This window comes from Cherax quadricarinatus, chromosome 59, assembly GCF_038502225.1.
Source record: "Cherax quadricarinatus isolate ZL_2023a chromosome 59, ASM3850222v1, whole genome shotgun sequence".
NCBI lineage: Eukaryota > Metazoa > Arthropoda > Malacostraca > Decapoda > Parastacidae > Cherax > Cherax quadricarinatus.
In genome coordinates, this window is record NC_091350.1 from 12,731,007 (window position 1) to 12,748,467 (window position 17,461).

Below are 17,461 nucleotides of genomic sequence, written 5' to 3' on the forward strand. Positions count from 1 at the left end.
TGTATCCAGGTCTATCAAGAGTTTCTTTACCTCTTCCACTGTTGTATGGATGTTATTCAGTACTTGTCGGTGCCCTACCCCCGTTCCATAGTCTCACTGGTATTGCCAGTTTCTGCAGAGAAAACCACTTCAAATCATTTTATCAATCCTTCACACACTTTTTATTTGTGAATTCTCCTCCTCCTCTCCTCAGTCAAATTACCTTGCCTTTTACTGTTGTCTGTCTTCTGATGTGGCTGTGAAATAGTATGAATTCAGACTTGTCATTCTCAAATTCCCAGTCTCTCTTCTTACCCTAGTCAGTCCGCTCACTTGTGTGTGTGTTTGTGTATTCACCTATATGTACTCACCTATATTTGGCTACAGGGATTGGGTTTAGCTCCTGACCCCACCTCTCAACTTGCCGTGTGCTAGATTCATGCCCTGCTAGCCTCATGGGTCCTATCGTACCTGCTCTAAGCTATGTATAGAGCCTGCCTCCACTACCTCTTCACTGAGATCATTTCACATTCTGACCAACCTGAGACTGAAGAAATACTTCAACATTATCATGTTTCTTCTGTTCCATATGTGATGTTCAGTTCCATTAGGCTTTTCTTGTAGCTTATTCCCTTTACCTCTGGGAGTAGTTTCATTATATACCACTGCTCTTTCTCCAGTTTCTTAATTTGCTTTATCAGGTGAAGGCTCCATGTTGGTGCTGAACACTCCACGATATGCCCAACATGTCATGTATAAGGTCTTGAATGACAAAGTTTCCTGAAAGCTATGAACTTGTAGAAAAACCAAATGAGCATTCACTGTAGAGGTTGGTTGTGTGCTTCTAGTGATATTTTAGGCACTTTCTCCTTGAGTGAGGTTTCCAGCCTCTGTCGTCAGAGTCTATGCTCAGTTTTCAGTCTCCTTGCTCCTTCCCTAATTTCCATTACCTTCCATTTTTTTGAGGCTGGCTTCAAGGAGTCACTTGTCTGACCAATCCTGTAGTTTATCCAGCTCCATTTGTAGCCTTTCCTTGCCCTCATCAGTTTTTATTCTTCTCAATAATTTTGCCTTTTTCTCTTTGTATGTCATTTACCTTTAACAGAAATAATACTAGTCCTAATACCATCCTTTGTGATATCTCACTTGCTAAACTTCCTAATTCTTACATCATTTCTTGGGCAATCACTCTTCATTGCCTGCCCATTATTAAGATACTCTTTGACCCACTGTAGAGCATTCCCTGTTATTCCTGCCTGCTCCTGAAGTGTTTGTTCTAGTCTCTTGTGAAGTAACATATCAAATGCCTTCTTGCATTTCAAGAATATGCAGTCCACCCATCCCTCTCCTGCCTCACTTGCTACTTTATTACAGAACTCCAGTAGGTTTGTGAGACAAAATTTGCTCTCTCTAAACCTGTGTTAGTTACTGTTCATAAAAACTTTGTGCTTCATCAATCTCCTGATTATCTTCTCCATTACCTTACATAGTATGCATGTCAGTGATACTGGCATGTAATTTAATGATTCCTGTCTCATTTTTTAACCCTTTCAGGGTCCGTCCCGTAGATCAACGGCTTTACGTTGAGTGTCCAAACCATAGATCTACGCCAAAATTCTAGCGCCGTCAAATTTAGCGCGAAAACGCTCATAGGCCTACATGTGAGAGAACGGGTCTGCGTGGTGGGTGTGCGCCATAAACAAAAAATCTAGGCGCTCGCATAGCATTGTGGGAACGCTGACTCAGTTAACCTTGTTCACCATGCCTCGTCGCAAGTCAGCTCTCACTCCCCGGAAAATTGGGACTCTCCTCTTCCTATCTGATAGTTCTGATACTGATGGAAGTGGAAATGAAGACGAATTCTACGGCTTTGATCAGTTAGTGACCGAAAAGAATGACCAGGATATCGATAATAGTGCAGAAAACCCTGACGATCCTCAACCTTCTACCTCTGGTGTGGGCACTCGTGACTCACGGTCGGTTGTTCCTCATCGCAAGAGAAAACTAATATTTTCGCGTGGCCAGGCCTCTGACTTCAGTAATGATGATGATAGTGACGCGGACTGTGATTTTATTGCGCTCAACGATCAATCGAGTAGTGATAGTGAGGAATCATATTCACCAGTGAAGCGTCGGTATGTTCGCCGCCGCATGCGCTCGGGTAGTGTACCCTATGCTGTGCCCAGGGGACGGAGTACATCCCGGAGTACATCCCGTGGCCCAACACCAGTTTTAGGTAGTGATAGTGAGGATGATGTGGCTACACTTGGCATGGATAGACCACAGGCATCAGTGGATGGTGTTAGTGGTGATGGTAGTGGCACCGCCATGCGTGACTCACCAGGCCACGCTGGGACCCACGCTGCTGACTCGTCAGTTCAAGGACAAAGCGGAGCGCCAGCCACCAGCCCACCACAACCACAACCACCCGCACAACCAGCCTATGATGTCCAGTATCCACCAGCAAACCGTATGTGGGATTGGCAGCAAAATCCCAATTTTGTTCCCAAGCCTCACCACTTTGATGATTCTCAAAGTGGAATTCTACCTACTTGTCCCCTTGGAACCACGGCCAATGAACTGGAATTCTTTGAATTATTCTTTGACCAGCCATTGATGGAAATTATTGTCAGGGAAAGTAATAAGTATTTTGAGTACACCATGGCAAATACGATCTTATCACCACAGTCAAGACTACACAGGTGGAAAGAGACGACTGTTGCAGAAATGTATTTGCTTTTTGCAACAATAATGCTTATGCCTCACGTCTATAAGCATAATATAAAAGCATACTGGTCCACAGATCGGCTAATTTCTACCCCGGTCTTCAGTGAAATCATACCAGTGAACAGGTTTATCTTACTCTTACGTATGTTGCACTTCTCTGACAAAACCAGGCCTGACAGAAGTGACAGGTTATACAAGATTAGAAATGTTTTCATGTATCTCAAACAAAAGTTCAGCATATACTTTTATCCATTCAAGAATCTTGTAATTGACGAGTCTTTGATTTTGTTCAAAGGTAGACTGTCATTCAAGCAGTATATACCGAGCAAGAGGAAACGCTTTGGTATAAAACTGTTTGTACTCTGTGACTGTGACAGTGGCCTGGTTGGATATTGTTGTATACACGGATAGTAAAACATTGAAAGATACCAAGATGTTATTGGGTATCTCAGGTGACGTAGTGAGAAACATGATGGCACCTTATCTTGGTAAGGGGCATACATTATATACCGATAACTGGTACACAAGCCCATTACTCAGTGATTTCATGCGAGTGAACAAGACAGATGTGTGTGGCACAGTGCGTTCTAATCGTAAACATATGCCCAGGCTCAACGCAGGTGCTCGTGATGACGTGCAGGTGTTTACTGCCAATTACATCATGGCATTACGGTGGCATGACAAACGAGATGTCACATTGTTGACAACCATTCACCGTAATGAAATGCAAGACAGTGGCAAAGTTGATCGAGTGACTAATGAACGTATTCGAAAACCAGTGACAGTGATTGATTATACACAAAACATGCACTTGGTTGACAAATGTGACATGCAGATTGGTTTTGTTGACTGTGTTCGTAAGAGTTACAAGTGGTACATGAAACTTTTCTTCCATCTCATGGACATTTCAATGCTCAATGCATATAATATGTACCAAATAAAGACTGGCAACAGACCACCGTATGGTGAATTTTGTTTGTCTGTTGTCAGACAACTCATAATGAAGTACCAGGTAACAACACCTGCTATACAACACGGTCCTCGAATTCCTCAGGATATACCCAAGCGTTTGAGGAGGGAAGGTGATCATTTCATAATACAACTTCCTTCAACTCAGAAGAAATTTGCTCAGAAGAGATGCATCGTCTGTGCACAAACAAAAAGACTGCAACAAAGACGCAAAGACACTCGGTTTACGTGTGAGGAATGTAAGGTGCCTCTGTGCATGGTGCCTTGTTTCAAGGAGTTCCACAAGCTCCAGCACTTCTAAAACCATGTCCAGTGATTGTAAATACGTATGTAAATACAGTGGACCCCCGCATAACGATGGCATCGCATAGCGATTTTTCCGCATAACGATTACTTTTATCGCAAAATTTTTGCCCCGCATACCGATTAAAAACCCGCATACCGATTTTCGTCCGAGACGCGTCCAATGTGCCCTCACATGTGCCGGCCGTCCCATTGTTTACCAGCCAGCCTCCGCGGTAACATCCAAGCATACACTCGGAATATTTCGTATTATTACAGTGTTTTCGGTGGTGTTTCTGGAAAATAAGTGACCATGGGCCCCAAGAAAGCTTCTAGTGCCAACCCTGTGGTAAAAAGGGTGAGAATTAGTATGGAAATTAAGAAAGATTTTGAAGGGTTTGGGGCTAACCCTGAGAAGCCTATGCCAGTTGTGGAATCCATTGTGCCTACTTCAAAGATTAAGGAAATGTGTGCAGAGTGGTTTGAACTGCAAACCTTTATAGATGAAAATCACCCTGACACAGCTGTTGCAAGCCGTGCTTGTGACTATTTCAATGACAATGTTATGGCCCATTTTAGGAAAGTCTTGAAGAAACGGGAGGTACAGAGCTCTATGGACAGATTTGTTGTGCGACAGAGGTCCAGTGACTCTGAAGCTGGTCCTAGTGGCATTAAAAGAAGAAGGGAAGTAACCCCAGAAAAGGACTTGCTACCTCAAGTCCTAATGGAAGGGGATTCCCCTTCTAAACAGTAAGAAGATAATGCTCTCCCCTCCTCCCATCCCATCAATCATCACCAGATCTTCAATAAAAGTAAGTGTCATGTAATTGTGCATGCCTTTTTCAGTTTGTGTGTATTAAAATTAACATTTCATGTGGTAAAAAAAATTTTTTTTCATACTTTTGGGCGTCTTGCACGGATTAATTTTATTTCCATTATTTCTTATGGGGAAAATTAATTCGCATAACGATTATTTCGCATAACGATGAGCCCTCTTGCACGGATTAAAATCGTTAACCGGGGGTCCACTGTATATGATAGAACATTAGTATTATACAAGATTTGTGCATGTTTATTGTAATAAACAACAGTGGTAAACAATAATATGATAATAACTTTAGTGCGGTTATTGTGTTCAATACAGTGAGTTTATATATATACATTATATACAGTATTGGTCTCTCAGGCCCCAAATGTTAGTAGGAATAGAAAAAAATTGGAAAAGAAAAGAAAAAACAACAAAAACCGCAAAATAATGTAATACGCGTATGTGGAATTCGTCGATGTTGTCGCCACCACATCATTTTCGACAAACTTCTTGGCACTGTATCTCGGTAAGTACTGATCAGAATTTTTTTTTTTGTCTTATTACCTTCACAAAAATATGCTCTTTAATTCTGTAAGAAAAAATAATTTCTTTTTTTTTTTCAAAATTTCTTGGACACTGGAGCACCACTTCAGATTATTATTATTATAATCAAAAAGAAGCACTAAGCCACAAGGGCTATACAGCGCTGCAGGGTAGGGAAGGAAGCGAGGGTATTGGATGGCAGAAGGGAGGAGGGATGATCAGTAGGTTACAGAAAACAGCGGGGCAGGGGATAGTACGGGGGTAGAGGGTAGCAAGAGATTGAAGTAGAAAGGGCTGAAGGTATCAGAATTTGTGAAGTAAGTCAGTTGTTGTCAAAAAGTCAATGAGAGAGTCTGGATGAAAGGTGGGTCCATCAGCGAGAAGGGAAGGTAAAGAGAGAGCAGCAGAGCGAAGACGACGACGGAGGTAAATTCTGCGTGCTCGTTGATAAAGTGGGCAGTCCAACAGAATGTGGCTGACTGATAATGGAACTTGGCAATTCTCACAGAGAGGAGCAGGGTGCCTCTCCATGAGATATCCATGAGTAAGACGAGTATGGTCAATGCGAAGACGGGAGAGAGTAGTCTCCCAACCTCGACACTGGTGATAAGAAGACGGCCAGTAACCTATACTCGGTTTAATAGATTGAAGTTTGTTGCCGAGCATAGTAGACCAACGTTGTTGCCAACGGGTGTGAAGTTGGGAAGATATTGCAGCAAAATAGTCCGTAAATGGAATACCTCTACATGAAACTGGTAGGTCATGTACTGCTGACCGCGCAGCAGTGTCTGCCTGTTCATTGCCCTGTACGTCAACATGACCAGGGATCCAACAAAAAACAATATCTTTATGCTTGGTAAAGATGCGGCGTAGCCAAAGTTGGATACGGAGGACTAAGGGGTGAGGTGTATCAAATTTCTGTATAGCCTGTAAAGCACTAAGGGAGTCTGAGACAACCACAAATGATGACACAGGCATAGATGCAATACGGATAAGTGCTGTAAGGATGGCATACAATTCAGCAGTAAAAATACTAGCCGAAGATAGTAAATGCCCTTGTACGACGCTGTCCGGAAACACTGCTGTGAATCCTACGCCGTCAGAAGACTTAGAGCCATCTGTGTACACAGCAATGGCATGAGAATGAGAGTGAAAGTGGTCAAGAAAAAGAGAGCGGGAAGCGACCGTAGACAGTTGGGCTTTCGAGCAAGGGAGAGAGAAAGAACAGACTCGAACAGCTGGAACTTCCCAGGGGGGGTAGGGAAAAGTGAGATGCTACATGTACATAGAAAGGTGGTAATTGAAGAGAAGACGAGCGAATGAAGGCGAAGAGAGAAGGGACGGAGTAAACAGGGGCGGCGAACAAATAAAGAATGTCTACTAATATCAGTGACCATTCTATAAATGGAAGGATTGCAGAGATCATGAGAGCGTACATAGTAGCGAAGGCAATGGGCATCACGGCGATCGGATAAGGATGGAACGTTCGCTTCTGCATAGAGGCTCTCAACAGGGGAAGAGCGAAAAGCACCAAGGCATAAACGTAATCCTTGGAGATGAACGGGGTTAAGGCTAGAGAGAGTAGCAGGAGATGCCGCTGTATAGATCTGGTCACCATAATCAAGTTTCGATAAGATAAGGGTGGAATGTAGGCGAAGGAGGGTTTGACGATCAGCTCCCCATGAAAGATGAGCAAGGGTTTTAAGAAGGTTCAGCCGGCTGTGGCAAGTTGCCTTCAGAGAGGTAATGTGAGGTTTCCAGGATAACCTACGATCAAAGAGGAGGCCCAGAAACTTGACTGTATCACGTTCAGGGATACGGGAGCCATAGAGGTACAAAGGATGATCGAAGATGACAGAGCGTCTAGTGAAAGTAATTTGGTGGGTTTTAGTGCTGGAAAATTTAAACCCACGTGTGGTGGCCCAATTGGAAACACGGTCGACTGCATGCTGGAGAGAAACTGTAATAAGGTGACAGTCAGCGCCTGCACAGGCAATAGCGAAGTCATCAACATAGAGTGATGACCAAATATTTGATGGAAGACTAGAGGCCAAATCATTAATAGCAAGGATAAAAAGTGTTGTGCTCAGAACACATCCCTGGGGGACACCTTCAGCTTGGATAAAGTCCGGGGAGAGCACATTATTAACCCGAACACGGAAATGCCTGTCAGTTAAAAAGTTCTTAAGGAAGGATGGTAGATTGCCTCGAAGGCCTAAGGAGTGGGCTTGGGCTAAAATATTATACCTCCAAGTTGTGTCATATGCCTTCTCAAGGTCAAAAAATATGGCAATAACTGAGTTGTTATTCGCAAAGGCATTACGAACATACGTATCCAAGCGTAGTAAGGGGTCTATGGTAGAACGTCCCTTACGAAAGCCATATTGACGAGTGGAGAGACTGTTGTGTGTCTCTAAATACCACACTAAACGTCTATTTACTAGGCGTTCCATCACTTTGCAAACTGCACTGGTAAGAGCAATGGGATGATAGTGGGAGGTTTCATGTCCCGTAGTGCCTGGTTTGCGGAAAGGGAGAACAATGGCAGATTTCCACAGCTGTGGAAGAACTCCTTGTGACCAAATAAGATTGTAAAGGCGTAATAGGACTGCAAGGGCTGACTGATGTAAATGTTGTAGCATACGAATATGAATGTCGTCGGGCCCAGCTGCCGATGATCGGCAAGCTGAGAGTGTCGCCTCCAATTCTTGAAGTGTAAAAGGCACATTATACTGTTCTTCTCTGAGAGAAGAAAAGTCCAAGGGTGCTAACTCTCTGGCAGACTTTGAGGAAAGAAATGAGGGGCATAGATGGAGTCCCTGAGAAATACGGACCAGATGATTGCCAATTTCATTGGCAACATCTAGTGGGTCCGCTATATCAACACCGGCAACCCGCAAAACAGGAGTCGGGTCAGGAGAATATTTACCACTCAGTTTTCGTACTTTTTTCCAGACTGCACTCATAGAGGAAGCAGAGGTGATGGTGGAGACATAATCTCGCCAGCAAGTGCGTTTAGCGTCACGGATGACATGGCGAGCGATCGCACGCTTCTGCTTAAATTCAAGAAGTCTCTCTGTGGTTCTATTGTACCGGTACCTGCCTCATGCAGCGCGTTTCAAACGTACTGCACGAGCACAAGCAGGAGACCACCAAGGCACGCATTTCTGAGAATGCCTGCCCAAAGTTTGGGGTATAGAATGAGAAGCTGCGGTTAAAACGGAGGACGAGAAGAGGTGTAAAAGCTCATCGATGGAGGACGAAGAAGGAACCTCTCTAAAAACAGTTAGGTGTGAGTAAAGGTTCCAATTTGCCTGATCAAATTGCCAGCGTGGGATGCGAAGAGGTGGTGAATATGAAGGGGAAGTAAGAATGATTGGGAAATGATCGCTGTCATGTAAGTCCGGAAGAACAGACCAAGTGAAGTCTAATGTGGCGGAGGAAGAGCAGACTGAGAGATCGATGCAAGAGAGAGTGTGAGTCCAAGGATCAAAATGGGTGTGAGTACCTGTATTTAAAACATGGAGGGGGTGGGTGGCAAAAAAAGTCTCTAACTGAATGCCACGGGAATCACAGTGAGACCCCCCCCAGAGGAAATGGTGGGCATTAAAATCACCAAGTAACAGAATCGGTGGTGGTAATGACGAAACAAGAAAGGCAATATCCGGAATAGATAATGCCCGAGAAGGAGAGAGATATAAAGAACAGAGCGTATACCACCTATGCAAGTGGATACGGGCTGCTGTGTAATGCAGCGAAGTACAAACAAACAGCTGATGGTACGGAATATCAGTGCGTAGAAGAAGGGCACTTTCATTAAAGGTCCCATCAGGAAAAGGATTTGAAGAATACAATAAATTATAGCCTGAGATGGGAGAGATAACAGCAGAGTGTAATTTTGGTTCCTGTAAGCAAACACCAACAGGGGAAAACTAGGAGAGTAACATCTGAAGCTCACCCCGATTACCCCTGAGGCCGCGTATGTTCCACTGTAAATAGGCCATGATTGGCAATGATAAAGATACCTGAAATCCGCAGGTAAGGGTTCCTACGGACTAGAGGGGTTAGAAAAGTCCACATGCGGAGGCAGTGGAAAACATTCAAGCAGTGAAGGAACGGTGCGCTGTGAAGAAAGGAGTTGCGCAGATGGAGTAGAGGAGAGAGAAGGAGCGGAGGGTGGATCAGTGTCTCATTGATGGTTTGGTCTCTGCAATATATTCAGAGATTGCTTCAAGTGTTTCAGAATTCAAAGACGTCGTATGGGAGACAATATTGGAAATGGTAGGGGAAGGATGAGTAAAGACTGGATCTGTAATGGACTGTACCAAGGTAGGGGGGGACGGAAGGGTGGAGGGAACTGGAGAAGCGTGGAAGGGGACAGAAGAGGCAGAAACCTGGGAGGTGGCAGAAGAGGAAGAAACTTGGGAGGGAACAGGGGAGGAAGGTACAGTACGAGGAGGAGGGTGAACCTCTACACTTGTAACAGAGCCAGTGAGAGGGGGAGAACCAGGTACAGAGACAGGGAAGGGAAAATGAGGAGGTGGAAGATGGGTAGGAGGTGTTAACGGACCTTTTTTTGACTTTTGAGAAGTAGAGGGACGATTGGGAGGTGTCATACGAGATCTCGTCGCTACTGAGGCTTGTGAGAGAGAATATGAAGAAGCAAGATCAGACTGAGACGTTGAAGTAGGGACGTCAGAGTCAAGGACAGCAAAAGAATTAGCTACAGGAGTGACTATGAGAGAGGTAACTACAGAGATAGGTGCAGAAGATGGGATACCAGGAGTGGGGGGACGTTTTGAAACACGGGAATAAGAAACACGAGGTAGTCTCCCTTGGAGGCAGAGATGAGAAACTGCCATGGCATAAGGGAGACCTTCTGCCTCTTTGAGGTAACGGATTTCCCGCTCGTTTAAGTAGACTTGACAACGGCGAGAGTACGAAGGGTGAGCCTCATGACAATTAAGGCAAGAGGGAGGTCGATTGCAAGACGTATTAGAATGGTCATTGGCACCACAGACTGGGCATTCGGCGATAGATCTGCAATATTTCGCTGGATGGCCAAATCGCCAGCAATTTCTACACTGTTGCGGTGTAGGGATCACCTTTCGAACTTGTAACCGATGTCCTGCTACATAAACTGAGGATGGGAGTTCACGGCTGTCAAAAGTTAAACGAGCCACATTGCTAGGGTATTGTCTCTGCCCGCGGGCAGGAAGAACGTAAGTGTCTACCTTGAGGATTGGGAGATCTTGGAGTTCCAGCTGTTCAAGAATGTCAGTGCCACATGTCTGGAAATTTTGTTGAACTATGGTATGGGGCAGAATGACGGTACCACTACAAGAATTGAGGGAATGATGCTTTTCAATAGTTACAGGAACAGTATCGATATGGGAAAGACGAGAAAGCTCATGAGCCTGGGTAGCATTCTGTACGGTAACAATGCGCGTACTGCTCTTAAGAGCATGAAAAGAAATATCTTTACCAACATGGCGTAGGAGTGCCTTGCCAATACTGTGGTCAGAAAGATAGGCAGTAGAGGAAGTCGGTCGTAAAGTGAAGAATTTGGTCCATTGTGCAGTCTGAAACTGAGCGTGGAAAGGTAGTGAAGGACGTGTCGATCTTTTCTGAGAAGAACGAGAAGGTGGAGAAGTATCATCAGCAGGTAATTGTCGTTTAGGCGTGGGACCAGAGTTGGTCCGACGTGGAACGGGCCGGCGATTCGAAAATTGCCGCACCGTAGAGGGAGAGGCCGGAAGCATAGTCAGAGGAGAGCGAAGGTCAGATAAATCGAAGGAGTCAGTCGAGGCCTCAGTACCTGAAGCGGGTGAGGAAACAGCACCGGCAAGAGGTACAGAGGCATGAGGAATGTCCGAAGAGTGGTCCAAAGACGAGGCGGGGTCAGAACGGTGTGCGGTATCAAGAAGGGGCCCGGGGGTAGCAGGTTCATGGACTAGGGCTGCCATGGTTAGGTTACTTCTTTCTTTTTGTTTTTTAAGAAAAAAAAAAGAAAGAAGAAAAGAAAATAACAATAAAAAAAAAAGAATAAAAAAAAGGAGGGACCGGGGAGGGATAGTTCCTAGGAGGAATGAAAGGGCCAGAAATCTCCCTCCGCGCCCAAGAGGACCTCAGCACCGCAAGTAGCGCAGATGCAGCATGGAACCCGTGCCATACCCTACCCATCATGCCAGTAAACCGGCAATCCGGGATAGCAACCTCACATCTGCCGAGCTACCTCGGTGGACAAAAGAGAGGGCGGCCGGAAATCCGCCACAAAGCATACCTCCTTCGGCCACCACCCCCGGAATCCGAAAGGTGGCTTCTAGAGTTACACCCGTCGCCCGAGAGACACCCAAAGCCACCCTCCGGGATACTGGAGAGGGATCAGGACATCCCCAGGCAATCCAGATTCCACGGCAAACTACGCCACTGCCAAGAACCTCAACGGAATGGGATGGACCCCGGTACCCTTTCCCCTACCTAGGAACTAGCGTGCCTGTGGAAAAAAAAAAGGCCAAAAAGGAAAGGAAAAAGGGGAGGATGGGATAGGGAACGGGGGATTGGGGGGTAATTAGGTTCGGTCTGAGGAAGTAGACCGACAGGTCTAATTCCTCAGACCAAGAGCCTCTTCACCACGCCAAGGAGCCCCCCTTGAAAAGGCACCACTTCAGATTTTGGCCTTGGACCCTGAAGAGGTTAAATATTGCAACTGCATGCATTGACTTCCAAATCTCGTATTAATTAAGAATAGGTTGGACAAATATTTGAGTGATAAGGGTTTGATTTGAGGACCTGCAAAATATTGCCCAGTAGGCCTGCTGTAATGTTCCTCCATTCTTATGCTGTAGATTTTATATAATTTTTTTAATTATTGGGATGCACTAAACTAGTAGGGATTATAAATTTTATCTAGTGATTCCAAAAGTGCTAATGTTTCCTCCTGCAGAATTCATGATGACTTTTTTTTTACTCAAGGGTTTAGTTAGCCTATAAATAAAAGTAAGAATTCTTAGCCTTAGAGCTGTTACCTACCTCAGCTCATTTCAAAGCCTTCATAGCATTATCTTTCTTGTAAAACACACACAGGGAACATGAAGCTGGGACAAGCTGTGGGCCAGATGTGTCATTTAGTCAACTGACTTCATTTCAGTAACATCTGTATACTGTTCAAACATGTTCCAATAATGAATCACTCTAGGAATGATAACAGATAGTGATGATCTTCATTATTATTATAATCAAGTCAAATGCTGAAGGCATTTCATGGCTTGGTTGGCACAGCACTTGCCTTGCACACAGTTTCTGTGGTTCAGTCCCTGGCATGGGTGGAAATGATAGGCACATTTCCTTACACCTACTGTCCCTGTTCACTGAGCAGAAAGTAGGTACCTGGGTGTTAGTCAACTGTTGGGGGTCATATCCTGGGGGACAATACTGAAGGACCCCCATGGAAATAAGATAGTCCTTGATGACACACTGACACTCTTGGGTTATCCTGGGTGGCTAACCCTCCAAGTTAAAGATCCAAATAAATCTTATAACCTGAAACTCATAGAACAGTGATACTCTTGACAAGGGTACAGCCAGAGTGTAGACATTGCTTGCTGCCCATTTTGTGGAAGAGAAGCTGTCTTCTTGCTGTCTGCTTAGTTTAGCCAAAAGTGACACCCACCTTGATAACACTGGCCTTGTGGGTGGTCTTACCATTACTTACATCTCTCTCTGGTGTTAAAAGCTCTTGTGAAATGACAGATCTGCTCAGGCTGGGTCCAGGTGATAGTTAAGTCACTTTACATGGTTCTATATTCTATCCAGAAGTCACAGATGAGATAGGATATAGTATATGTTAACCTTTCTATTAAGTACCCCCAACAAGAACAATAGTGAAATACAATAAAAATAATATTTTTGACTTCTATAACTTCCAGCAAATATAATTACAGAGCAAACACAAATATGCAACAGCATAAAGTAGTGCTGCAAAATGTTGATGTTTTTTAACACCCAGTGAGGTATGAGAATTTAACATTGCTTCATATGCTGCTGCTAAAAGTTATAGGTAGCTAAACTAACAAAAATGTTAATAGTCATAAATTTTGATTATTGCAAGACAAATTAACAGCAATAAAAACATTATTATAACCATAGGGAAGTGCTAAACCTATATGGGTTGTACAATGCCTTGGGAACAGATGGCAGAAAGGTTTGATCCAAGAAAGGGAAGAGTATCTCCAACTAAAACAAAGTTTTTTTTTATACGTATTACAAAGCTGAATTTACAAGCTAAGAGCTGTTGCAAATAATGTTAGGATTTCATATTATGAAGGGAACTAATTCACAAATCAATATTTTAATATCATTCATAACTTAGTATTTACAGGCACATGGTTAACACAGTCAAAGACACATCACAGATATATTGAAACATTTTGCTTTAGATTAAACAATGTGATTTATATTTTGAAAAATATCTCATATTAGAAAAATAGAAAAATTATTCCTTCAACAGCAACTAACTACTATACTCAGCTGCAACCCTCTACAAAACTAATATAACTGCATACATACTTGCTTTTACACTACAATATACACAAGTGTATGTCTGATATTAAGCATACTAGTGCAAATAGTGAGACCTAATGCCTGAAAAGTATCATAATGATACATGACAACCACTACAAAACTAGTGTTAATATATGTAAAATACCATAATGGGAGATATCACAATCGCTACAAAACTAGCAAGAACTGAGACACAACACCTTAGCCCCAACTATTAGAGTCTCCAATTTTGGCTCCTTGCTTACTTAGCCTGGAACTTGTATCTTTTGGCCGCACACTGGCCACATCCTGTGCACTCTCAGAAGAGTGAGAATGTGGGGATGTTCTCTCAGCCTGAGACTGTGTGGCTATGGCTGGAGCTTTAGGTTCCTGGGGCAAAGAGGAACTTCCTATCCTAGTAGGGGACTCTACTCTAGATGGAGGGCTTTCATCAGCTGCTCGCCTGTATGTAACTGGTGACTGGTGGATGGATTCTTGGCTGGCACTTTGCCATGCAAATTGTGAAGTTCTGCTTCCAAAGGCAAGTCTCCAAGGTTCCTTGTGAGAATCTGTACTGCTGGATCTAGCCTGACTCCTCTCCAGTCCTGTGTCAGAGGAGGAACTGTGGATATGAGTAGCGTGCGCTTTACTAAAACTACGACGCCTCTCTAACTGGGCCTCTGTTTGTGACGCTGAGGGGAGTGGAGATTCTGATCTACTGGGCAACTTTGAGGAGACAGGACTGGTGTGTGGATCAGGTGGCGATACCCTGACCAGGGGTCTTGAACCCTCTTTGGTGGCCTGGGGTCCAGTATCAAGAGTATCTAATGCACGACTAATGTTTTGGAATTTTTGTACCCGCCGTAACTCCTGTGATGTTCGTTCTCTCTCAAATCTCTCGTCAGTTAATTCACGACGCATCCGTTCTACATCACTCTCCAGTTGTGCTGCTCTGGTCCGAAATCTTTTGGACTCGTTTACTTCATCTTCTAGTTGCTCTTGAAGCTCTGAGATCTGAAATTAAGTAATTTTTTATAACTTTTCATATAGTTCTGAAATTAAAGCAAAGCTAGTTCACCATATTATTCAGAGAGATGCATTAGTATTATTTCTGAGTGATGCAAAACCTATGGAGGCTGCAGCTAGCAAGCAGATTTAGGCAGTGTAAGCCATACTAGTATTGTAAATTTAAGTAAGAGTTTAAACCTACCAGGTAGGTAGTGAAATATTAGTAAGGCACCGTGCTCTTGCAGACAGCAAAGATGTCAGTATTTGTTTTCATGTGTGCATGAAAGCCTGATTTATTTGAACCAACATCAGTCAATGTCACAGCCATTTGGCTACACTGAAGAGTCAAGCAAGCTGCAGTTAATATGATTGTCTTTTGGTCGGTTATAAATCACCATCATACAGCCAAGATGCACATAAATTTTGCTGGAAACACAGTACAGTGGACCCCCGGTTAACAATATTTTTTCACTCCAGAAGTATGTTCAGGTGCCAGTACTGACCGAATTTGTTCCCATAAGGAATATTGTGAAGTAGATTAGTCCATTTCAGACCCCCAAACATACACGTGCAAACGCACTTACATAAATACACTTACATAATTGGTCGCATTCGGAGGTGATCGTTATGCGGGGGTCCACTGTATTTAATAAAGGTGGTTACACACCTCAATAAGTGTTCATCATAGGTGAACACTTACTGAAAACCACACATTGTGTAAAACCCAGAGTAGCACTTGTATACTGTCACTATTAAATTACTACCAATATATGAGGCATTACGTAGAATGAAAGGGGGTAAAGCAGCTGGAACTGATGGGATCATGACAGAAATGTTAAAAGCAGGGGGGGATATAGTTTTGGAGTGGTTGGTACTTTTGTTTAATAAATGTATGAAAGAGGGGAAGGTACCTAGGGATTGGCGGAGAGCATGTATAGTCCCTTTATATAAAGGGAAAGGGGACAAAAGAGATTGTAAAAATTATAGAGGAATAAGTTTACTGAGTATACCAGGAAAAGTATACGGTAGGGTTATAATTGAAAGAATTAGAGGTAAGACAGAATGTAGAATTGTGGATGAGCAAGGAGGCTTCAGAGTGGGTAGGGGATGTGTAGATCAAGTGTTTACATTGAAGCATGTATGTGAACAGTATTTAGATAAAGGTAGGGAAGTTTTTATTGCATTTATGGATTTAGAAAAGGCATATGATAGAGTGGATAGAGGAGCAATGTGGCAGATGTTGCAAGTATATGGAATAGGTGGTAAGTTACTAAATGCTGTAAAGAGCTTTTATGAGGATAGTGAGGCTCAGGTTAGGGTGTGTAGAAGAGAGGGAGAATACTTCCCGGTAAAAGTAGGTCTTAGACAGGGATGTGTAATGTCACCATGGTTGTTTAATTTATAGATGGGGTTGTAAAAGAAGTAAATGCTAGGGTGTTTGGGAGAGGGGTGGGATTAAATTATGGGGAATCAAATTCAAAATGGGAATTGACACAGTTACTTTTTGCTGATGATACTGTGCTTATGGGAGATTCTAAAGAAAAATTGCAAAGGTTAGTGGATGAGTTTGAGAATGTGTGTAAAGGTAGAAAGTTGAAAGTGAACATAGAAAAGAGTAAGGTGATGAGGGTATCAAATGATTTAGATAAAGAAAAATTGGATATCAAATTGGGGAGGAGGAGTATGGAAGAAGTGAATGTTTTCAGATACTTGGGAGTTGACGTGTCAGCGGATGGATTTATGAAGGATGAGGTTAATCATAGAATTGATGAGGGAAAAAAGGTGAGTGGTGCGTTGAGGTATATGTGGAGTCAAAAAACGTTATCTATGGAGGCAAAGAAGGGAATGTATGAAAGTATAGTAGTACCAACACTCTTATATGGATGTGAAGCTTGGGTGGTAAATGTAGCAGCGAGGAGACGGTTGGAGGCAGTGGAGATGTCCTGTCTAAGGGCAATGTGTGGTGTAAATATTATGCAGAAAATTCGGAGTGTGGAAATTAGGAGAAGGTGTGGAGTTAATAAAAGCATTAGTCAGAGGGCAGAAGAGGGGTTGTTGAGGTGGTTTGGTCATTTAGAGAGAATGGATCAAAGTAGAATGACATGGAAAGCATATAAATCTAGAGGGGTAGGGGTCGTCCTCGAAAGGGTTGGAAAGAGGGGGTAAAGGAGGTTTTGTGGGCGAGGGGCTTGGACTTCCAGCAAGCATGCATGAGCGTGTTAGGTATGAGTGAATGGAGACGAATGATACTTGGGACCTGACGATCTGTTGGAGTGTGAGCAGGGTAATATTTAGTGAAGGGATTCAGGGAAACCGGTTATTTTCATATAGTCGGACTTGAGTCCTGGAAATGGGAAGTACAATGCCTGCACTTTAAAGGAGGGGTTTGGGATATTGGCAGTTTGGGGGGATATGTTGTGTATCTTTATACGTATATGCTTCTAAACTGTTGTATCCTGAGCACCTCTGCAAAAGCAGTGATAATGTGTGAGTGTGGTGAAAGTGTTGAATGATGATGAAAGTATTTTCTTTTTGGGGATTTTCTTTCTTTTTTGGGTCACCCTGCCTCGGTGGGAGACGACCGACTTGTTGAAAAAAAAAAAA

At 43.4% G+C, this 17,461-nt stretch overlaps 1 protein-coding gene across 5 annotated transcripts in view; it reads right to left on the minus strand.

Moving 5' to 3' along the window:
• Nucleotides 1-12,198: 12,198 nt before the first annotated feature.
• Nucleotides 12,199-17,461, minus strand: part of LOC128698719 (centrosomal protein of 135 kDa) — a 385,751-nt gene continuing 380,488 nt past the window's right edge. For all 5 annotated transcript variants that reach the window (XM_070097740.1, XM_070097743.1, XM_070097744.1 and 2 more), the window contains one exon: nt 12,199-14,863. In XM_070097740.1, coding sequence (XP_069953841.1) covers nt 14,072-14,863 — 792 coding nt within the window. In that variant the 3' untranslated portion in view covers nt 12,199-14,071. The remainder of the gene's footprint in view (nt 14,864-17,461) is intronic.